A 25180-nucleotide genomic window follows, 5' to 3' on the forward strand; every position below is an offset into this window, starting at 1 on the left:
CATGAATCTGTTTATCTATATACCAGATATGAAATGCACTACATGTTTAAAAATTAAATTCACACATTTAGTAACAAAGATAAATTACACTTTAAGGAGCTTTTCAAAAATTAAAATAAATCTCCTCACTGTTCTCATTCAGTCACAAATTTCTGAAAAATTTAGTTTATTTTTATTTCAATCTAATTTCATTGGCATTCATATGAAGGATAAGACAAACACAGTGGTTTTCTTTTAAAGGAATTTTGTGAACATGAAAATAAATCAATAGAGTCCTCGTAAGAACAAAATTTCCCAATGGGATGGTTTAGAGATTGTACCAAGAACTATGTGTCCCCAAAAGTACCTAGACCAGAGAGTGTTAGAGCCAGATGTAAGAGTGTTTACAAATGTTAAACAGTGTAATGATGAATAAGAGAATACAGTCAGGACTGGGGTAGAAAAGGAGTTGCCCCTGGAACGAGTGTGAGCAGAACTTTCTGCCACTAGAAATAAGTACCTATGTGTTTAACAATGTCTTTACTTCTGTGCCCTTGGCCTCTGGATACCAAAATACAGTAAATTCTGTAATTACAGGGTTCAATGTCTTCAGTTTTACTTTGTTCTCTTTAATATTTTGAGTGTCATTAAATTTTTAAAGAAATTGATCACTGCCTTCTAATCCCTTTTAGTAGATAACTTAATTCTAAGAGGAAAACCTGTAAGATTAACAAGCAAAGTAAAGACTGGCATGCATTCTTGACTAGAAATCCATGTGCCTTGTCAGAGCTTGCGTGTACAAGGAGCATTAATTGTGCTTGTCCCGGGATACTACTTACTTTTGCTAAGTGTGTTAGCATGTGGACTTTTACATGTTCCAAATATCAAAAGCTATCAATCTAAAGTCAATATAATGAAAGCCAAGAAAGCCATTTATCTACATGTCTCAAAATTCAGTGGAGGGTGTGGGGTTCCAGAGAGAAAAGTGTCGTGTCACAAAAGCTAGCCAAGTACAAACTTTCATTTATATAAGATGACTAAGTCCTAGAACATAGAGTCAATAATATTACATTGTATACTTAAAATTTTCTTTTTAAAAAAAAAAAGATTTTATTTATTATTCATGAGACACACACACAGAGAGAGAGAGGGAGAGAGGCAGAGACACAGGCAGAGGGAGAAGCAGGCTCCATGTAGGGAGCAGGACGCGGGACTTGATCCCAGGACTCCAGTCCAGCATCACGCCCTGGGCCGAAGGCAGGTGCTAAACCGCTGAGCCACCCAGGGATCCCCTATATTGTATACTTAAAAATTTCTAAGAGGGTAGATTTTAAGTATCTTATAATTAATAGTAATGTGGGTAGGAGGAAATTTTCAGAGACAATAGGTGTGTTTATGGCATAGATTGTGGTGGTCGTTTCAGGGATGTACATTTATCTTCAAACTTACCAAGTTGCATATATTAACTTTGCACAATTTTTTTTTGTATGTCATTTCATATTTCAATAAAGTAGTTTTTTAAAAAGCCAGTAGAGTGACAAAATATAAACAAGTGCATTCCTGGAGAGTGGAAGCAGGTTCAGGGAGTTGTGTGTACTGACCTGGGATGGAAGCAGCAGTTGGAAAGCCAGTCGGTATGGCCAAATCCTGTGTGAAGCACGTTGCCTTTGGGGAGCCCCACTACCTTCCAGAGACGGTCCTCCCCACAGGTGACTAGGATGTCTTTGTGGGGGTGCATGATGACACTGCACAGGGAGAGACAAGAAGAGAGTGTTGTGGGGAGATAATAGCAAATGATTCCACATTCTGATTAAGTGAAGTGACAGTGGTTATCCCATTTTATCAAGGCAAGTTCGCTTGCAGAGTGTTGGCTCCGGAGTCAGAAGAGCCAGGTTCTACATCCTGGCTGTAGTTCTAATGCTTACAGCTTCTGATTGCCATCAATCTAATAAACTTTACTGGATCTCAGATTTCTCGTTTGCAAACTATGATGACAAGTTAAGGCGAATGTCTAAATCCTGACTTGAAAACAATAATTCTGATTTTCCTTTTATAAAGGAAAAGTCATGCCAATGATGGTTTGGTGTTAGGATATGTGGACCAGTAGCCATACTTATTACAGAAAAAAAAATTAAGATTCTTTTCAGACTACAGTGTATCTTAAATCAGGCATTATCCAGGAAAAGATCATGAATCATAACCATATTATCATAGCTCTATAACAAATACTATAAATGAAACATTAACTCCATGGCCCACTATCTACACAAAGTGAAGAAGCTCAAATTCTAAGCTAATATGCCACTTAAATTGGCTTCAGTCAATGCACAGTACACAAATTACAGTAATGAATTCAGGATGCATAAGGCAATTCCCACTTTATAAAGGCATAGAGAGAAATGAGAAAGAAGTATGTAAAATTAATGATTAACACATTAAGCAGTATTATTTGAACTGGGCTATGATCATTGTGGCTATTTAAATATTGGAGTTAAACCATTGTAAAATCAAGAGTCTACAAGGTTAATGCCTGATATTTTATCTATGGCAATGCTTTAATCTTATTTATATAGAGTTTCATCTATGCTTTACAATGTAATAGGAACAAATGTGCCCACTGTTAAGCACCTATTAAAATGCCAGCCTATATATTACCAACAAATTATTCAATTTCAGCATAGCCATCTCAAATCAAAGATATAATACATTTACTTGCCTATAATATAGCGAAGTAAAACAAATAAAGACTTAAAAAATAAATTTTTTAAAAATTTATTTATTTATTTATTTATTTATTTATTTATTTATTCAGAGAGAGAGAGAGAGGCAGAGATACAGGCAGAGGGAGAAGCAGGCTCCACGCAGGAAGCCCGACCTGGGACTTGATCCCAGGTCTCCAGGATCACACCCCAGGCTGCAGGCAGCGCTAAACTGCTGTGCCACTGGGGCTGCCCCCAAAATAAAATTTTTACATTCATTCTTCTGCAGTCCATTCTGTGAATAGCCTGGTCCTTTCTTCTGCAATACAGAATTTAAGAAATCTATTTCCCAATGACATCACGGTCTCAGTGCACACCAAATCATTAACTCCAGGGCTTATATGAGAGGAAAACTTTCCTCAGTATGGATCCCTCCCAGTAATACCATCAAATCCCAAAACTTGGGGCTGAAAAATTATGTCCTTGAATTAGACCTATGCAATTTCAGAAATCTGCTGGGGTCAGTTAGTGTTGAAAATATTCAATTTACAGGCATGTAACTACTATAAGCAGGACCTTCTTTCTAGTGAAACTCTGCTTCATTTTTCTCCAGCATTCTGCTGCTCAAAATAAACACAAAAGGGAAATTAGTCATTTTGCAATTCATCACAATGTTGGTTTGTGACTTTCAGAAGGCCAATCCAGGAAAAGAATTTATTACAGCTCAAATGTGGTAGAAGATACATTTATAGAACTTAATTAGAAGAAAAAATATGATGAGAGGTAAAAAATGTCAGATTGAAATGAATTCTATATTCAAACACACATAAGAAGGCAAACCAAATCCTTGAAGCTACTGAGTATGATATATGTTGGCTCGAAGCTTTCCTGGCAGACACGTGCACACTTGACTAGATGATAAATTACCCTCTTTAAGTAAGATAACTAAAATCATTGATGTCTTTACAGACTTTGAAAGATAAGTTTCCAAAATGACTTTTGTGAGGGGAGCCGTTTGTAGAAGTTAAGGAAAAAAATATAAACACAAACTCATTGGTAGTTAATCAGTTTTGAAAGTGTTTTTCCAAACTCTTTCTGATCCCTTCTACTTTGGGGTCTCCTCCAAGCCACCTGGAATGTCTACTTCCACTTGGCATGGTCTGATCCTACTCATCACAGTCTCTGGTTTTATTGCTCAGATAGATCTTTTGTAACGATGATTTTTTTTTTTAAAGAATCTCATATATAAAAGAGTTTTCTTCTAATCATTCTGGACAAATTTCAATCAAGCACTGATATTCTATTCTTTAAATATAATTTTACTTCATCCATGAAATGGTCTTTATAAAAGATTTATTTATTTTAGAGAGAGAGTGTATGCATGAGAGGAGGGAGAGGAAGATGGAGAGAAGGGAAGCAGACTCCCTGCTGAGCTCGGAGCCTAACACAGGGTTAGATTCCAGTACCCTGAAACCATGACTCAGCCAAAACCAAGAGTCAGTCGCTTAACCAACTGAGCCACTCAGGCACCCCTATCCATGAAAATGGTCATTAAGTGAACAGAAATATACTCAGAATATACAGATGAGAATGTTTTCATAACAATCAATCAATACTTGTTATTGGATTAGTCACTAAATAAGTATATCAGCAATACTGGGTCATAGTCCTAATCATAAAGACCCCCAATCAAGAGCAGCAAATGCCAACTCAGATCACTCTGTGTGGAAGAAGATCAAGACTGGGAACACAAGGTAAGGGCCATGGACCAGAAACATTTTCAAGATGCATAAATTCAGTGTTATTACCAACTCCAGTGAGGCACTGGTGTCTGAAATCTTCCTCCTCTTCCTCATCAGTTAACAGTAATGATATCCAGCACTGTTTGAAAACTGAATGTGCACCAGAATTTGTACTAAATGTTTAATTCTCTTAAGTGGAATAAAAGCTGAGGTGGGCAATAGTTTAGGCCTGTTTGTTGTGTATTTGCTGTACACTCAATCCTAACAGTGGCGGGCACATGGTAGCTATTCTATAAATGCTTGTCAAGTATCTGAATGAGTGATTAACTGGTGCTATTAGTTTTGTTATTTTATGACTAAGTAAGGGATTGAGATATAAGTTGCTCAAGTTCACATCCAGGAATGGATGGAGGCTGACTTTGTAGGATAGTCTCAATTTGGGGTTCATGATTTAGCTACTTCTACTTAGTACTAGTCTTTCATAGTTTATTATTTTTTTTTAAAAGATTTTAGTTAGTTATTCATGAGAAACACAGAGAGAGAGAGAGGAAGAGACAAAGGCAGGGGGAGAAGCAGACTCCATACAGGGAGCCTGATGTGGGACTCGATCCTGGGTCTCCAGGATCACACCCTGGGCTGAAGGCGGCGCCAAACCATCGAGCCCCCCGGGCTGCCCCATAGTTTATTATTTTTATGTGTATATTGTAAACATCAACAATTCTTATAAAAGCTTGACAATAATATCATTTCCCATAAATGCTTAAGTCATTTAGTCACTGTTACCTCTGAGTTTACGAGCATATCCAGGAACTGTCAGTGTATGTATCGGAGCTAGGTACTACTTGACATCTGAGTGTCTTAAAGGCTATAGTGGACTCTACCATTTACAATTAAAATGCTCTGGTGCTGTAGGGGAAAGCAGGTGAGAAGCGTTCTCTAACATTCCTGTCTGCATTAGGTTTCTGTGTTGATGTATTATATGTTGAACTTAATAAAAATCTTATTCTCTTGCACTACTATTATGAGCCTTGTCTTGTACTTCAAGCTGTCAGAGGGCCATGAGTTTTTATCCACCTATTTTCATATAGCACGCTGTTAGGAAAAATGTGGAAGGATATTTATTTATTTATTTATTTTTAAATTAATTTTTATTGGTGTTCAATTTACCAACATACAGAAAAACACCCAGTGCTCATCCCGTCAAGTGTCCACCTCAGTGCCCGTCACCCATTCCCCTCCAACACCCGCCCTCCTCCCCCCTTCCACCACCCCTAGTTCGTTTCCCCGAGTTTGGAGTCTTTATGTTCTGTCTCCCTTCCTGATATTTCCCAACATTTCTTCTCCCTTCCTTTATATTCCCTTTCACTATTATTTATATTCCCCAAATGAATGAGAACATACACTGCTTGTCCTTCTCCGATTGACTTATTTCACTCAGCATAATACCCTCCAGTTCCATCCACGTTGAAGCAAATGGTGGGTATTTGTCGTTTCTAATCGCTGAGTAATATTCCATTGTATACATAAACCACATCTTCTTTATCCATTCATCTTTCGATGGACACCGAGGCTCCTTCCACAGTTTGGCTATTGTGGCCATTGCTGATAGAAACATCGGGGTGCAGGTGTCCCGACGTTTCGTTGCATCTGAATCTTTGGGGTAAATCCCCAACAGTGCAATTGCTAGGTCGTAGGGCAGGTCTATTTTTAACTCTTTGAGGAACCTCCACACAGTTTTCCAGAGTGGCTGCACCAGTTCACATTCCCACCAACAGTGTAAGAGGGTTCCCTTTTCTCCGCATGGAAGGATATTTATTAAGCATTGATTTGATAGGCTTTTCATACATTGAGAACTTCCCCTGTATATTCAACTTTTATTATTCTGCTTAGCTTTGAATTAGTCTTTTGAAAAAATTGAAGAACAGGAGAAATAATGAACACTTTACAGGAGTCAGTTCTTGATAATAAAATTACAAGCATTAACTCATTTAATGGTCATAATGCCCCTATGAGTTAGGTCTACTATTATACCCATCTTGCAGAATGGGGAATTGGCATACATGCAAGTTAAGTGATCTGCTCAAGGTCATGAAGCCAGGAAATGGAGTGAAGACATGAATATGAGCAGATTTTCTCCAGAGTCCATGTCTCTCAGTAGAGGGAGCTCAGACCCTCAACTGCCTTTTCCCTTTTTAGATGGCAAAAACCAATCCAAATGTCTTATTTCTATCTAAGGGATTGAGATGCACCTTGATTTTCTATAGAACTGATTTTTTTTTTTTTTTGGTCATTTTCTAATTATGTTTGAAAGGTTTGTATTACTGTCACTTGTTATTTTCTGGAAATTAGGCACTGGCTAGGCTCAGAGTGGTGAGGGATGAAAGGAAGATAATTGAGAAAGAAATACTAATGCTCTAAAGCAGAGGCTGGATAACTTTTTCTGTAAAGGGCCAGGTAGTAAATATTTTAGGCTTATGAACCATATGGTCTCTGCTATAACTACTCAACTCTGCCATTGTAGAATGAAAGCAGCAATAAACAAAATATAAATGAATAAGCAAGGCTGTGTTCTAAAAAAAACTTTATTTATAAAACCATGTGGTGGGAGAGATTTGGTCTCTGGCCCTAGTTTGCCTATTCCTGATGTAAAGCATCCACATGGTTGGAGTGGCCTAGTGTTTAAGAGTGTAGGCTCCAGAGTAACATGTGAGTCTGACCTCTTGCTTCAGTGTTTACTTACTAGGCATCCTCAGATAAGTCATTTCACTAGCATTTTCCTCAGCTTCCTCATCTGAGAAATGGTAATAATACAGTATTGACCTCATAGATTTGTTCTGGGAATTAAATAATACACGTAGAGGACTTAGAATAGTGGTAGACAAGTAATGAAAATACAGTGAACACTATCACAGGACAGACGGAGTCCCTGAGACCGGCATGCCCAGATTTGAATACTGGTCTACAACTTCCTTAGTAGCTAATTACATTGTATAACCTCTCAGTCTCAGTTTCCATATTTGTGAAAAGGAGGGAACCATAAGCCTCATTCAAAGAGGTGTTGTGAGGATAAATAAGTTGACATATGCAAAGTGTTTGAAACAATATCTGAACATGGTTGGCTCTCCATAAAGTTAGCTGTATTTTTTTTTACATTTTTTAAAAAAGATTTTATTTATTTATTCATGAGACACACACACACAGAGAGAGAGAGAGAGAGAGAGAGAGAGAGGCAGAGATGCAGGCAGAGGGAAAAGCAGGCTCAATGCAGGAACCCAATGTGGGACTCGATCCCAGGACTCCAGGATCACATCCTGGGCCGAAGGAGGCAGGCACCAAACTGCTGAGCTACCCAGGGATCCCCAAGTTAGCTGTTATTATTATTCAACACTATTATACTTTATTGTAACTGGTCCTTCATGTAGTTAACTTCTATAAATCATATATGCTTCTTTTAAAGAATATGGGTAGTAAATTTAGTACTTAAAATTGCAGATATTTAGAGAGAGAAATGATGTTTCCATGTGGCTCTGGCAGACATTGGCCACTGCTGGGCTTTATTGGATATTAAATCATTTGGTAAAATGCAGCCCCACCCCCACATAATACTTTCACAAGTAAATATAATGAAGTTTTAGGATTATTTCATGATATACTTTTAGAAATGTATTAAGGAAGCAGTGGACAGTATGTATACACTGACTCCTATCTCTGTCTTCATGTATAAAACTGGCACAAACTAGTGAAGGAACCGTCTGGGAAAGCCTCTGCTAGGCCTTAGGCATCCTCAGACAAGAAGAGCACAGTTCCACTCCCAAGCTCTGTCCACAGATAGGTGTCCCTCTTGTAACCATAAAATGACTCTGCTTCTCAAAGATGTCTCCCCGAAGTTCTTATTAATAAGAATAATGAGCTCTTACTTAATATCTTCTGGCACCTGCCCTAAGTGCCACAAAGTCATTTTACTTTAAACTTTGAATATAAGCGTTCTGCTTCCCTTTAACTTACTATTAATTATAATTACAAGATTCAAAGACAAAGGCCCTGTCACCTCATTCCCAAGTTAATAAGCTTGTGACTGGGGTGGAAATAGTACAGGAAAACATCTTAGGGATTTTAAAAAAGAAAAATGTGGATGAATGCTACTCCTGCTTCTTCATCAAGTCATGTCCTAATGAAGTATCCATAAAGTGTTTTGTTAAACAATATCCCAGGCAAGTTACATAAACTATTATGTTCTATGAGAGATTTTTCTTTTATAATAGGACATATTCCTTATAATAGACCACATGATCTATACTTCAAAAGCTCTCCTCTCTAATTGAAACTGTTCTTTCCAGTAGTGGCATCACACAAGAATATTTTGGAAGGAATATGTGTAGGTGTATGGCGAACACTATTAATTATCAGTAGAGTCGGTGACATAAGCACCACTGTTAGACTTTTCAAAGAGAAGAATATTAATCCAAAAAAAGATTGTCAGAAGAAAGACTAATTAGATACCCCTGTCTTCACTTTAGGTTATTCAGCATTGTAAATGTTTCCTTCACTTCAGTTCACAGGCTCTAATTATTTCCAACACAGAAGATGCACAGTAGTTTGAAAATGAATCAATATCAAAATGTGTGCCCCATAAACTTTAGGTGACCGCTTATCTACTTATCCTTAAGGACAGCACACACTCGCACGTTTTTTATCCAGTTTATCAGGACAAATATATATAAAAGACTTGTCTCATTGTTACTCAGCTAATAATTGCATCTTATAATTGGACATGCTTCAGGATTTACAGAGCACTCTAACATGCAACTTTTTTTTTCATTATTTCTACAAAAATGTGTCAAGGGCCTATGATGCACTATGCAAAACAGACAGGGGGATCACCCACATCACTTCATTCATTTACATGTGAATGGAGGGAAACAAACAATAATAAAATAACTGAACAAGATAATTCAGCTATAAGAAAAAAGTAACAAAGTGATATGACAATGATTTGCAGGGGAATGTTATTTTAATGAGGTGCTTAGAGGTGTCCTCATTGAAGATGTGACATTCTAGCTGAAATCAGAATGGCAAGAAGGAAGAAGCTTCTTTAGGATGATTTAGGGGCAGGTAGTTTCAGGTACAGGTGACTGCATGTGCAAAAGCACTATGGCTGAAAGGAGTTGGTGTATTCACTGGACAGAAGGCAGATCAGAGTGACTACAGAGAGCAGTCAGCGAGCACTGTGTTGAGGATGGATGGGGAACAATAAAAGGACAAGGACTAGATCATGTAGGGCCCCATAGGCTGAGAAAAGAATAAAATTTATCCTACGATCATCTAATGGTTTTAAGTGGGAGAATGATATGTGGTTGATAAGTATTGAAAAGCTCTCTCTAGCCACTATGTGGAAAATGAGAAAGGACAGAGCAAGAAAAGAAATTTGGACACTTAGCTAAAAATATATAGCAGTAACCTAAAAATAATGGCTTTATATCCATTTAACAGATAACTCCTCATTATTTTGACAGATGTCACTTTAGTATATTAAGAATTTCATTATTATCTTTAGGAAGAGTCAATTCATAGCTGTTTTCACCAGTAAGAAATTTTAAGTAATTAAGTACACTTTAAAAAATGCCAAAGTAAACTGGAATAAAAGTCATAAAATGAATATGTGCACAAAACAAAATAATTAGAAATCTGTCAAAATAAGGTATCAAGTCACGTTCATTTTTAGAAGTCAGCTAAGAAAATGTGAAAATATTAAATCTTAATATTTCCCTGTCACTATAAGTTTAAAAAACTGTGATATTATAGAGTTTACTCAAAGCTAAGTCAGATTTGTATTGTCGAGATCTGGAAAGTAGCACCCTCATTTCATTTTTACTAAATAGGTGGGGCATTTTCATAGTTTAGGGATTTATTAATAGTGCCCTGGATGGTAGCCAGAAAGGCTAAATTCTTTTTATTTTTCTTGTTCAATGTTATTTCAACTTTATACATACAGTAAATTTGGAGTAGAGGGGCATACCAAATAGTCTTCCCTTTGTCGTGCTACCTGGCTGGTAGTACTAATGCAACCATCAACAGGTATGAAGCAGGGAAGACTGGATGTGTATTCCGGGTCCTTGTTGGGGAAAGGCCTTCACCAGTGACTTAGATTACTTAGTAGGTATTTAAAAGGCCATATATTAAAAGAACAAATTCACCCACATTATGTAACATCACTCATATAAGCAGTTCATAGATTAAACCCAAATCCCTTTTAACAAGATATAGATTGAGATGCCTGGATGGCTCAGAGGTTGAGTGTCTGCCTTCACCTCAGGTCTTGATCCTGGGATTCAGGATCAGGTCCCGCATCGGGCTCTGTGTGGGGAGCCTGCTTCTCCCTCTGCCTATGTCTTTGACTCTCTCTCTCTCAGTCACTCACGAATAAATAAATAAAATCTTTAAAAAAAAAAAGATATAAATTGTTTGGCTTTTTTCACCCTATGTGAAGAAGCAGTTCCACACAACTTTCCCAAAATCTGTTTTCTTTGAATTACATAGCACAAATGTATTTTTTTTAAACTAAAGTATTAGTTTAATTTCAGTTTTCTAGGAAAAGTTTTCAGGTTAAAGTCCAATCTTAGCTAATGCTACTTAAATCAACTACTTATAAATAAGAGTAATAGCATTTTGTTATATTAAAGTGTATAAACTAATATAAACACGCTATTGAGATTTGTAGCTTTGCATCTTAATATGAAAAAAATTCTCCAAATGCACAGGTAAACATTTTCCACTAACACTCAACTCAAAAGTCATTTATGAAAAGTCAACATATATGCAAATATGCAGCCTAATAATCCTTAAAATTGTCCTATGACCTCATTTGCACAGCTAAATGTCTATGTTTCGCAGGGTGGGAAATACTCCCAATCAGGTGAGTGCATAGGTGATGCCATTTCCCAATTATCATCGAGAAGAAAATTCTTAAGACCCTGGGGACCAGTGGCCTCGAACAAAAGTCATTTAAATTTATTATGTCTCTGTTTCCTCACATAAAAAAAAAATGTGATGTCATTTACTGTCTCCTTCACTTTATTCAGTTGTTTTACTTACCAAATAAAACAAAACTTATGAAAGGATACTCTTAATCTGAATAATACCATTCCATTTTCTCCAGAAAGTTGAACTTTCTAATATGAAAGACCATTTTAAAATACAGACTCAACTAAATTGAATTTATTAACTCCAAAGATACAGAAAGCCAGGCCCTGCTATTCAGGTAAATGGAATGAGGGAGATCATCAAAACAGGTTAACTGTTTCCAGATTTATGAAAATACCTCCTGGAACCTTTCTGTTACTTTGGCAGCTGAACATTTTATGCTACATAGTTTTATACACACTGTGCTTTGTGTTATGAAATCGGTGTAGTTCTTTCATGGTTTAACAGGTTTGAAAGTTACATTACACATTTATGTTCTTAAGAAACCCATTTCAATAATAAAGTTTATTTGGTTATTTCATGTTTCAGCAATTTACAAGAACTCTGTGTAGCTATGAATATAAAAATTTTCCATTTCACATCTTGGTATATTAGTGACACAGAGTAGATGCTTTTTTAAGCCAAAGTCAAACATCCCCATGGTAAGAGCTCTGTCATAAAATCTCTTTTCCAGGAGGATATTTAAAAATATAACTCAGATGTATGATCTAGGAATAATTGGAAGTATTACTACTTAAGACATGGAATTAAGGTAAATTTACATGCTAGAGCACAGAATTCTGTTCTGAACTTGGCCAAATTTGTTAGAAATCACCAAGCTGAGGATTGGGATATTTAACTATTGACATTTTTTTGGTGCCTATTTGATAAGTAAATTAGAAAGCCAAAATTATTTATGGTTATTTTATTTTTGAAGAATATTTAGTAAAATTTAGCGTTTTACAAATATATTTTGAAATTCAAGGAATATATTGAAATCATCATAGGTTACAGAGATCAATCTGAGTTTCAATTTCTAGACTAAAACATGTGCTAAGACTGATTAAGTCTATATCACCCTGCCTCATTTGTGTCAGAGACCCTGTGGCAAGACTTATATGGGGAGAAGAGAGGGCCCTAGTCTCTGAGTTTGGCACTCACTGTATGTAGTTGAGGTGACGTCACGAGGAGCTGCAGTGAGTGAGCCCCTGAGCACTTCCAGTGAATGGAGGAGGGTGAAGGGACAAGAATAAAACTCAGTTATAAAACATCTTAATAAAGCTCAGTATAATAAAAAATGTAAGTTCACAGGGTGGAATTAGGTAGCCAACTGGGCCAAACTAGGAACTGATAAACACATAAGATGGTGGGACTTAAGCCTTCCACAAGGAATGAGGTAGATAGAGATAGGTCCAAACAATGACATATAAAGAAAGACAAAGGACAGACAGGAAATGGGTCCTGATAATTTGCCATGCGGTAGGGTGCTGTTTTATCCTTTATTCCCATGAATTTATCTCTGCATCCTAAATGCTGCTGACATCTTCTTTTTCATTTGAAAGAAACAAAAATAAAGAGGTATGTATTGGCTACTTGTTCTGTTCCCAACTACCCACTTTGGATAAGAAAAGGGAATAGGGAGAGCAGTCTCAGCAGCAACCTGCTACAATCTCAGGTAACTGCTGGAGCTTCTGTTTTTATCCAGCCCGATACTGCAATCAGAATAGGAACAACTGCGTAGATTTTCAGTTCCCTGATTATCTACTTTGACTTCTACCAATTCAGAGGGAGAAAGAAAACTGCATCAGAGGACTGTACCGTCCTCAGTTCTCTGAAGCACACAGCTTAATCAACTTTTTTCTATCATAAATAACTCTAATTACTTTCTTTATGCAACATTCAATGCCTGCAGCAGAGACCCTCTTAAAATTATTCAAAGCTTCACTATACAACTTGGCTCTGTTACCAGTTACCTTTTGCATTGTGTGTGTGCATGTATGTATAATTTGCGTTTTAACATTTTGTTTTTTATATTGTCCTTAGTGAGGAAAAGAAACTATAAGAACAACCAGGAGAGGTAAGTGTTTGCTTCAGTGTTTATCAACCCCTTAATCCTGCATATTTAAGCTTCCCCTGTGTCTTGCTGTCCTCTCTTTACCTCACTCATGCAGGTATAAGAATGACCTAGGAGTCTAAGGTTCTGTGTGCTTATGTACTCTGCTTTATATTTTCTCAGTATAAGGTTTCACTGACCTGTAAAATTGCATCTGATTTAATAACTTCACTTATTACAATTCTACTCCATATCTTTCCATCCTCTTATACAATAGATCAGCTTCTTCCTTGCCACTCCCCCCTCCCACATCTTTATCAATATAATCAATGCATTAAAGCAGAATTCAAACTGAAGGGGAGAAAAGAATGATGTGGGCAGATAATCAGAGGAAATATTTTGGGTAAACTTAGGAACTGATAATTCTGAACACAAAGTTCCAAATGTATTAATAAAAATCACTTTTATTCTAGAACATTTTGCCAAAAGGAAATTATTTTGTTATAGCATGTTAGAAGTTTGACAGAAATAGAACTTCATATGTCATGATAATTTTCTTTTTTGGTTAAGACAATCAGCAAGAGTTTAAGCAAAGGAGCTCTATATCGCAGTTACCCCAAAGGTTCTGTGGTCTGTGTAACTGGACTTAGCATTTGGAAGATAGCTAAGCTTCAGTTTCCTCTTTAGCAAAATAGGAATAATAAACATCTTTAGCTCATATAGGAGATTAAATAATTCATAAATAGCGTAATTCCTAGTGTTCAAAAATTTAACTATTCCAACTATTATTTTAAATAGCTTTGAGAGCACTTTCTCACACAGAAGATATTTAGGAAGTTCTTACAGTAAACAGAATTGTCTCCCCAAAATGTCCATGTCTGAAGGGAGAGGTCATTCAAAAGACTTGAGTGTTTGTTGACTTGTGAGCTCAGACAAACAGCCTCCTCATCCTCTCCTCAGTCCTTGGAATGTGGGTTTTGCTTTCTTTTCTCATTCCCAGAGCTGTTCTGGGGACATGGCCTTGAGACAGTGATATGATGCTGAATACACCTGAATGGTATATGGGACTGAACCCAGGTAAGACCTCTGCAGAAACTTTTAAGATTTGGCAGGTGGACTTGGGGATCCACTCCTATTGCTGCCACTCAAGACAAGCCTTGTATATAAGTTTCCTTGCTTATTAAAACACCTACCACCCTGGAGTGGGCCACCTCTTTTTTTTCAGTCTCTTCCTGCCTTCTGAGCATGGGGACTGATTTCAGATTACACCTGGAAAGCTTCAGAGGAGTTCGTGAACCAACAATGTCCAAATCCCTGGAATCCAGGAATATGTCTACATTAGGAAAACTATCCTGGAGAGTGGGTCTAATCTATCTTTCCCAACTGTAATTATGGGCCTGATGCTATGACTTGCACTAACCAATGACATATTAGTAAATGTGGCACACCCAAGAGGCTTGAAGAGTGTTTTCATGATTGGGCTTGCTCTCTTTTTTCCCCTTCTTATCATCATGAGAAGGATATACCCTCCCAAATCTGATGGGGGATGAGAGATGCATGGAGCAGAACTATGATGTCCTGATTTTCATCCCATACCAGATCAGCTGCCTCATGCACATGTGAGTACAGTCAAGACCAGAAGAACCAACAACTAACTACAAACAGAATTTCCTAGATGACTACCTTGGGTGCCTGAGCATCGAAATCTTGTTGTATATCGTTGAGGGCTTCTGGTTTTCCCTCTACCCAAATTAAGATGAAAAAAACTCCTGACACAGATGCATTATTTTATACTTTATACTGTTTGAGACATTCTTTTTATGAAGTCAGAAAAATGCCTCTTTTTACATTTTTCCCATTTACTGCTATTGAAATAACAAAAACATTTCTTAAAAAACTTTATTTTTTTAAATTAATTTTTATTGGTGTTCAATTTACCAACATACAGAAAAACACCCAGTGCTCATCCCGTCAAGTGTCCACCTCAGTGCCCGTCACCCATTCCCCTCCAACACCCGCCCTCCTCCCCCCTTCCACCACCCCTAGTTTGTTTAAATTTATTAAATTATGTGTTCTTTATGACTCAGAATAAAATAAAATATTAACACTTACTTTTTCCCCACTTATTATTATATGTAATTGTTTTCTGTGGCAGTTTCCGTAAGAGAAAATGTTTAAGCTATTAAAGCAAAGCATTTAGAGTCATGGTCATTGGACATTAAAGCCAAGATGACTTGCCATTTGGATATATACCGTGTTATACATGCATTGTGAAAAACATCGAATTCCAGCATCACTCTTCACTGCCGCTTAGTAAATATTTGGGAACCTTGTCCTGTGTTTTCAATTTATCTGTGTTGCCATGTATGCTAAATTGTTCTATTGTTATCCTACAACAAACTTTAATTTGGAAATCAAAAAAATTTTTAAAGATTTTATTTATTCATGAGAGACAGAGAGAGGCAGAGACACAGGCAGAGGGAGAAGCAGGCTCCATGTAGGGAGCCTGATGTGGGACTCGATCCCAGAGTTACATTACATATAGATAAGTTAACATTTATTACAGCATTGTTTTCCCTTCATTGGTAAAATAGCAAAAACTTGATTATAGCTTTGCACATTTAACACTCATTTTAAAAATAATCTATCCTTCAGCTCCTGGGTGGCTCAGTTGGTTAAGCGTCTGCCTTCAGCTCAGGTAATGATGCCAGGGTCCTGGGATCGAGTTCCCCAATGGTCTCCCTGCTCAGCAGGGAGTTTGCTTCTCCCTCTACCCTTTCCCCCTGTTCATGCTCTCTCTCTCTCAAATAAATAAATAAAATCTTTAAAAAATAATCTGCCATTCTTAGAGCCTACAAATCACCCATAGTCAATCAACATGTATTGATTACTTAGCATGAGTTCAAGATTTCACTAATTAACATAACAAGGAAAATAGAAGGTATCCTTCCTGTGTTACTGGATTTGTAATCTGAAGCATTTAATTTAGTTGACTGAAAATTGGTAAATACTGTGAATATTATATACAATGATTTTCAAATTTTATGTGAATTAATGTTTTTGACCTAATAATCTTTACCTGCTAGACATTCCAAAACATTTTGCTGCAAGTCCCTGCAATCTTATTAGAAATCAGAGATAACTGAAATCACCATTTTCATTCCTTTCTACCAATTATAGTCTCTCTTCATCAATTACCACAATTTCCTTGTAATTTTTGTTCTTTGACTTCATCTTTTCAATCTCATTTTTGAATCTTAATTAGGCTGAGACAGAACTCTTACATTGGATAGTCCTCCCACCTAACTTTTCCCATCCATTATTTCAGATTTCATTTGGTCATGCTACTAAGTTGTTGGAAATGTCAAGAGAAATAGAAAATCTTTATGCAAAATGAGTGTTCCTTGTTCTAATCCTGTTCTCTGACAGTCTGCAGATATGACAGCAATTAGAAGGCAACGAGATCCTTGACCTTTAGGTTTTAGCTTTCTTATTCCTAATGTTGCTGCCACCAAACCTGCTGCTCTGAACTATGATAAATCTACAACTCTTGCAAATGGCTCTAATTATAAATATCAAATTATAATTATCACTGTAATAATAAAATAGAAGGAAGCTTGTCACCAGGTTTTGTGAGGATTTTGTTTTTTTGTTGTTGTTGTTGTTTTTATTTATTTATTCATGAGAAAGAGAGAGAGAGAGAGAGGCAGTGACACAGGCAGAGGGAGAAGCAGGCTCCATGCAGGGAGCCTGATGTGGGACTCGATCCCAGGACTCCAGGATCACACCCTGGGCTGAAGGCAGATGCTCAACCGCTGAGCCAGCCAGGGATCCCCCAGGTCTTGTGTTTTAGATGAAGAATTTCCTTTAAGAGTTACAGTCCTAGCCTCTCTCCACACCATCATTCACTCTTCTGAGATGCAGGAAAAACTTAATCTAGCGGGCTAGGTAAAACTTTGGAGTTGCAGTTACAGTTTTCAGTTCCTTCTAGCTTCTGTCTCTTCTCTTTGCCTGTACTAAACACACTTTTTCAACACTTATGTGCTGTATATTGCTAGGACAGGGCTGGTTATCATCACTATTACCTGTGCCCCAATTAGCCTACCTTGCATGAGTAGAGTGGTAGAAAGCCCAATGTGGCCACATATCAAAATATCCCACTAATTTTACTTTTATCAGTAAAAGCTAATATTTTATTTCTACCTTTCAGAATCTTATGTTTAGGTCTCAATGAGCACTTGGCTTAATCAAGTAAAAGCCTATATATTCACATTTTCTAAATTCCAGATCTTCAGAAAAAGACATGCATTAGCATTTGGAACACAAAAATAACATGTTTTTCATAATCTTGGACACACTGAATTTGATCCTAGTAGTAGTACCTACCTGGGTTGCTTCAAATGTGCCTTCTACTTTTAGGTTTGTTGCTGCTTTTACAGACTTGTAAATGGTTTTAATGTGGGTCAAGTACATGGATTAGTAACCATTGGAATATGTAGGTTTTCCATGACTAGCTTCATAAAACAATTTCTCAAATAATATGAAACATCAAACTCTAAAATTTAGAAATTACTTTTAAAAAGTAGGCTTTCTTGAGATAAATAGTAAGGCTTTTCTTTTCTAGAATTTTCTTAAGACTTCTAAAATAATGTTCTCCATACTTCAAATGAATAAAATGAATTACTCGTCTGTACATTTATTTTCTCATTTATAGAACATTAATGCTGAAGCATTAAATAAAATTTAAATTAAAATACATAGAAAGCACTTAGGAAAGCATCGGTCTCATATTGGGCGCTCAATTAAATGCTGGTTATTATTTTATTCATTATTTCCACACTTAGGGATCACATTCAGGGACACCACCGAGGTGGCTCAGTGGTTGAGTGTCTGCCTTCGGTTCAGAGCGCTTTCCCAGAGTCCCAGGATTGAGTCCCACGATTGCCATCGGGCTCCCTGCATGGAGCCTGGTTCTCCCTCTGCCTCTGCCTTTGCCTGTCTTTCTCTCTGTGTCTCTCTGAAAAAATACATAAAATCTTAAAAAAAAAAAATCATTTTCAAATTTCTCAATTTTTAAATTTGAAACTAAATGATAATTGAATTTTAAACATCTTTTCAATTTCTTTAAAAAATATCTGAATTCTTCTAACTTCTATATAGTGCTTAATGAGGGTGGGATGGGGGAAAGTCAGTTGCTTATCAGCTCATGTCTTCAGTCTTTTAATGCTCATTGGAAACGCAGACTCAAATGGAAAAAAGTGATAGATTCTTACTTTATACTAACCCACCCAGGGAGTCATCATTATGGATGTCCTACTAAGTTAGTTTTTAGGCAAAGGCTGGAAAAGATCCAAAACTATTGATCCTATTGATCAGTACTTTGCTGTCTGAATGCAACACAGAATTTTTGGTTTAGTTCTATTCCCTCTATGACAACAGTAATATATCCTGTCCTTATCTTTGTCATAGCCAATTATGAAAATTTCTGGTTTTAGTAGAGTACAATGGTCAAGAATGGGGATGAGTGCTATTTTGTATAAATATCTCTACTAATCTTAAAGTCACTTAAGGAGTTTTTCAGGTATATTAGTTTTGCCTCTCAGCTTTCTCTAGAAATACAGAAAACTCGCATATTAGCCTCAGGGGAATATTTACCTCCCCATTCAAGAGCCATTCAAATGCAGAAAGAGATAAGCATACTAAGCTAAGAATTCATTTTTCAATGAATGCATTAAGGATTCATTTTTCAATGTAATGATGTTCCACAATATCTAGTTTGGATATTAACAAAATGATACTTTGGTAAACAAGGTGTTAAACCTAATATATCCATCTCCTATTTCTAACAATTCACTTCCTTAGTAAACCTATCTAAATGGCAAGATACAGGCAATGCAATCAGAGGTCTAAATACTGATTGCATATATAAATTTTTTGGTAAATAATATAAACATACAATTTCCTACCATTAAACAAATCATAAAAACAAAAACAAAAGAAAACAAAAACAAGACAAATAAAATGCCAGACAGTTCTGTAGAAACTGACAAGAAAATATATCTACTTTCAATGTATTAAAAAAATGTATAATATATGCACAATAATAATATATGCTATTCAAACTAAGTTCTTAGTTCCTTACTTATATTACTAATCCAGTAGATACTTCTCCATATTAAAGAATTACATTTTGTAATATTCTAAAGCTTTGTGAGTTCAGGAAATTATAATCTTTAGAACAATTGTACAAAATCCACAATTCTTAACTCATATGTTATATGAGGTGTTATGCTTTCAAATGTTATTAGCCTTAAAAAATGGTTTTCTGCCAAACACCTATTTTATAAGACCATAGAAATGAACATAAATTTTGAATTGCGAATTTAAAAATTATTTAGGAATTGTATTTCATCCCATTTTGGCCATTAAAATACTCTTTTTCCTACCATCAAGAGAAGTTAGATCCTAAAGAGTGTAGAGATTTCAGTTTTCTTGCTTATAAATATAACTTAGATTTTTGTTATATAAATATTTGTGCCACTAAGCAAACGCCCCCAAACAGTAATATACATAATTTATTATGGGGTTTGAAGGTCTAATAATGCATACATAATTTGACACAATGAATGTAGCTACAATTACAATCTATAAGAAAGAACATTCTCTGTACTTAAAAAATAAATCCTCAGTTACCAAATATGATGCATTATATTTCATTAACTAAAATATAACTACTTTAAACCTGAAAAGTAATGAAATCTTAAAAATACATCAACATTTTAGTAAAAAAAATGCAAGCATGAAAAAAGCAATGCTAAGCCCCTGCAAATTATTGTTGCAGTTAAGTAATTATCAAATTTTAATTCTATTTCCATTAAAGTGATTATTTCACTTATTTTATTAAGGAAAAAAATTTTCCCCAGGGGGGAAAAAGGATGCTAATATCCAGCAGACAAATAGGGAAGAAAATAAGTAAACCAAGGATCTAAAATGAATGTGAATTCCTTCTTCCTAGCACCACCGGGGATAACACCAAACTGCTCTTGTGCACAATCAGCTTCAAGCTAAGTGAAGAAACAATCTTGCCAGCATAAGTCTGTCTTTACCTACAATTGTCATGCTTATGGCTATTTTTTCAGGTGTGAGAGAAGCATAACAAAAAGTCTTTTTGTTTTCCATAAGGACCATCTATTAAAAAACAAAAATGAAGTATAATAATGACAAAATTCTCTTTTCCATTGTAAGAATTAATGGAAATTTATATACATAGGTAAATTAGTTGGCAGTAAATGAACTTCAGCAGAGTTATAAAGTCTATTTGAGACATTAGCAAAGGCTATGTTTTCAGATTGAGACACATTTCAGGACCTATTATATCAGAAACATATTCAGGACCTACTAAGCCTCAGCATGTTTTTGTTTTTTGTTTTGTTTTGTTTAGATTTTATTTACTTGAAAGAGAGAGAGAGAAAGAATGAGTGGGGGTAGGTACAGAGGGAGAGGGAGGAGTAGACTCCCCACTGAGCAGGGAGCCTAAGGATCAAGACCGTAGACAAAGGTGAATGCTTAACCAACTGAGCCACCCAGGTACCCTTCAGCACATTTTGTAATGATTATTATACTATTATTATAGTTTCTGGTCATAGTTTCCAGTATTTTTCCATCAAACTACACTATGCTCTGATCCACAAACAGGCACAATAACACATACACTGTACTTTTCAAGCTTATCTTTTCGTTTCTGTTTCCACTAGGGCTACCTAGTGATATCTTGCTTGTTCCTCCATAACCCACACACTATCCCTCTTCCACTCAACAATCCTAGCCCTATTTGAGACTTAGAAATCCTTTTTTTAAGATTCCTTCTCCCAAAAAGGCTTTTCTGGTTTCCTCTAACTGGTTGTTCTCTTCCACATTTGAGACTCCAGGGTATTTATTGTGTACATTTATGAAATTTACCTTATTCTCTCTTAAATGGAATCTTTTACCCTCCCAAATTAATGAACAGGGATCAAATTGTCTAAAATTCTAGATGATTTTCCAAAATCAAGCAACCATGGTTTCATTTCTATTCATCTTTTAAATAATTTCCTATCAGAAGGGAAACCATGTGAGAGCTTGTCACAGACAGGAAAAAAAATAAAAGTTTCTGCTCCATTTTGAGTAGCTCAGTGCCTCCATCAATTTCAGGCATCTTATTCACTATCCAGCTAACTAAACCCGACAATGTCCTCTAGGTGGTTTTGTCTCAATTGTTAAGGTAATTGCCTCAATTCTTTTCTTCACTGGGTAATAGAGACCTGGCCTAAATGCGATTATCATTAAAGTCAGGTGATTAAAAATATAAATTCTTTCTCTACTCAATTTCCTATCAACATCTTAATGTGCATTCCTAATTTCCAAGTGTGAAAAGATTATCTAAATTTGAAACAACAAAAAATATATATCTTCTTTCAGAAATGGCCTGATTTAGAAGCCCTCAGGAACCTCAAGAGTAATTATAAAACTGGAATATGGAAAGTGTGCTGAGCATATGGCTTTCTCTTTAGAGATAGTGCCAATTTAAATGTTCTTTTCCTACCTTTTCTATCTTTCTTTCTTTTCATTATAGGAAGAGCCTTCCCCTCCATTTCCCCCTCCTCATCTCCCTTCTATAGCTGTTAGCAGGAAGTCGCAAATTTCATTTCAAAAAAGATGTGTTAAATGGTAGCTCCTGAGAAAGTGGGTAATTTTCCACTATAGGATTGTTCTGTAGTATAATCAACCTCTGAAATTTCATTGATGGATGACACGGTTGGATGCATGCCACACACCATACACATCAACTTTACTGCTGTGCAACAATAATGTCACATTCTACGTTGTGAAATATGTTCTCTTTTAAGGAAATCTGCAATACATAATAAAAAAGATCTCATTTGGAATTGTTGGTTTTGGCTAGATGCTGTATGTGAGAGAGCTCACAAAATGTTTTTAGAATTTTGCAACTTGATTAGCCTTCAGAATGTAAGAATCATTTCTTTTAAATCACTGTCATGTCTAAGATCCTGATAGGGGAAGTCTATTGAGATATTAGATATTTTCTTAGGAATTATTTGTGCCACCAATATTTTGGGGGAGGGGCAAAAGTAGGAAAGAGATCATGAAAAATGTTTCCTTATACAGAGAGAAAAAGAATACATTTTAAATAATGTCATTAAAATTCTACATTACAAATATTTTCTTTTTGCAAATATTTTCTTTTTGAATCAGAGAACAATACTAACAATAAAAGATTCAGGTAATAATAAATCTGGTGGCTGTTCTCCATGTCTTTTTGCTGAAGCTCTACACAGTTCAGTGTTTTAAATGGGATCGGCAGCTGAAAAATTGTGGAATCTGTAGTAGTAAACCAATCCATCTCACAGAAATCACTCATTTAAATGTGTACTTTGCAGTATGAGGATCGGTTCCCCCAATCATCCACAATGTCATTTTTCTCTCTCTTTTTTTTTTTAATTTAGAGCTTGGAAAGCTAATAGACCTTCCTATACTATCTCAGTAATAACAGTAACCATGTGGCATGGTTCTTCTATTCAGTGAGACCTAGGCCATTCTTTCCTGCATATAAAGGCAGGGACAAGGACAAAACTCTTTGACCTTTACTCCCCCCACTCCTCTTTCAGTCATGGATATGAAACCTAGAAGTATAGCAATAAGTTTTGTAACCACGAGGACAAAAGCAACACACCAAGGGCAACAGTCTAGGAAGGACAAAGGATTCAGACGCCATAATGGTTTTGCAGAAATAAAGAAATCCCTGTGTTTAAATGACTGCTGGTCATGTTTCCTCTGGTCAGCTGGATGCATCCTGATACTGAGTTTGGCACCTGAAAGGTACATCGTTTTAGTGTCAGAACCTAAAATGTGGAACTGCTGCAGTAGAAAAGATACATGTTAAGAGTCCAAGAATTTTAAGAATATTAAGAATTTTAGGTTAGAAAGTGTAGTAAAGTTGGAAATATGCTGGTGAAACACTTGCTCAAGCCCACATATGCCACATGCAGACCATACAATTATCAACAGGACATGTCAATGGGCACATACTTACATCCCTGCTATATTTTTAAAAAATGCTTTCAAGCCTGGAAGGGTTGGATATTCAAGATCCACATTTCTACCACCTCTATAGATACAACTGAGGAACACCATCAAGTAAGGAAGATGGAAGATACTGCTCCCAGATTTCCCATTATTCTCAAACTGGTGGCAGCCAATTAAATAGACTTAGCTTTCTGGTCACTGGTGGTCTTCCTTGTGCACAGAGCTGCTGCTTCTTCAGAAATGCTGGACAGAGCTTTTTTTAGAGAAGCATAAACCACTCAAAGTGAATCGCTAATGGGGCCCAAGGCTACCTAAATTGTTCAAGGGCTGTCAATCCTTGTAATATATCCTATTGCTGCTGTAACAAACTGCCACAAACTCAGTGGCTTAAAACAATATAAATTTATTATCTTACGGTCTTAGAGGTTAGAAGATTGAAAAAGGTTCCACTGGGCTAAAATAAAAATATCACCAGGGCTAGTTCCTCCTGGAGACTGTAGGAAAAAATTCGATTCCCTTGCCTTTTCCAGCTTTTGGAGGCCACTGGCATTTCTTGGCTCATAGTCCCTTTCTCTATCTTCAAAGTCAGCAGTGTGGCATCCTCAAATTTCTCTGACTCTTCCTTTTATAACCATCTCTCTTCTCTCTTATGTCCTGCTTTCTCTTATATGGACCCTCATAATTACTTTGAGCTCACACAGGTAATCCAGAATAACCTCCCCATCTAAGGATCCTTAACTTAATCACATCTGCAAAATCCCTTTTGCCATATAAGGTAACATATCACCAGGTTTAGGGTATTAATGTCTTTGGAGAGGGCATTATTCTACCTGCCATAAACATTCTTTTTTACCTTTGGCAAAAATAAAGATTAGAATGCTGGTGATTTAAAACATTGCCATGAAAATAACCAGATGTCCTTAGCTGCAAAATCACAACATTATGCCGGTGCTGTGAGGAAAAGTACATTTTAAAAATCTACAAAACATTCTGAAAAGTAGAATTCACTTTTGCATGTTTTAAAATGACTCTTGCATAGAACAGATACAATTTGCCATAATTGGGATCATTTATGATTTTTTCATTTAGGAAGAACATAGAAGTTGTCAGGCTTTAAATGATATTTATTTTAACATGTATTAGGAAATAACAAAATAATTCTTTTTATACTTGATTTATGGGCTATATAGTACATAGATTAAAGTTTTCTATACTTTAGCTCCTTAGCACAGTACTTAACTAGTATCTACTATGGTAGATAGGAATATTGTGTGGGCATATAAATAAATTCCTTGGTTCATTCCTATAATATGATACTCACAAAGGAAGAAGCCATTAAAAATCTGCAGGATGATAAAAGAAAATAATTGATGGTGGCAACAAGAGCAAGGAGAATTAAAATGCAGTCTTTGATAAAGTCAGCATTGGGGAGATACTGGAGGCTGACCCAGAGAAAATAAGGTGGGTTTATATCAACTGCATTTCAAAGTGGGAAGGCATTGTTGGGGAAATGAAACTATTTTTTGGAATAAGGTCCCATTATAAAAACCAGAGTTGCTGGAAGGCAAAGAGAAGTTTTTAAAAGAGCAGGCAGCTATTTTCCACCATGAAGGGCTAATAAATATAATTCTGGAACAACATTTAATGTAAATACAAAACAATAA

The 25180-nt window shown here is 36.1% G+C and overlaps 1 protein-coding gene across 1 annotated transcript in view; it reads right to left on the reverse strand.

Annotated features, from left to right (window-relative positions):
* The window catches only part of SPAG16 (sperm associated antigen 16), a 935138-nt gene that overhangs the window by 478366 nt on the left and 431592 nt on the right, over positions 1–25180 (reverse strand). The window contains exon 11 of the mRNA XM_026002203.2: positions 1581–1724. Coding sequence (XP_025857988.2) covers positions 1581–1724 — 144 coding nt within the window. The remainder of the gene's footprint in view (positions 1–1580; positions 1725–25180) is intronic.

This window comes from Vulpes vulpes, chromosome 16 (assembly GCF_048418805.1).
Source record: "Vulpes vulpes isolate BD-2025 chromosome 16, VulVul3, whole genome shotgun sequence".
Classification (NCBI taxonomy): Eukaryota; Metazoa; Chordata; class Mammalia; order Carnivora; family Canidae; genus Vulpes; species Vulpes vulpes.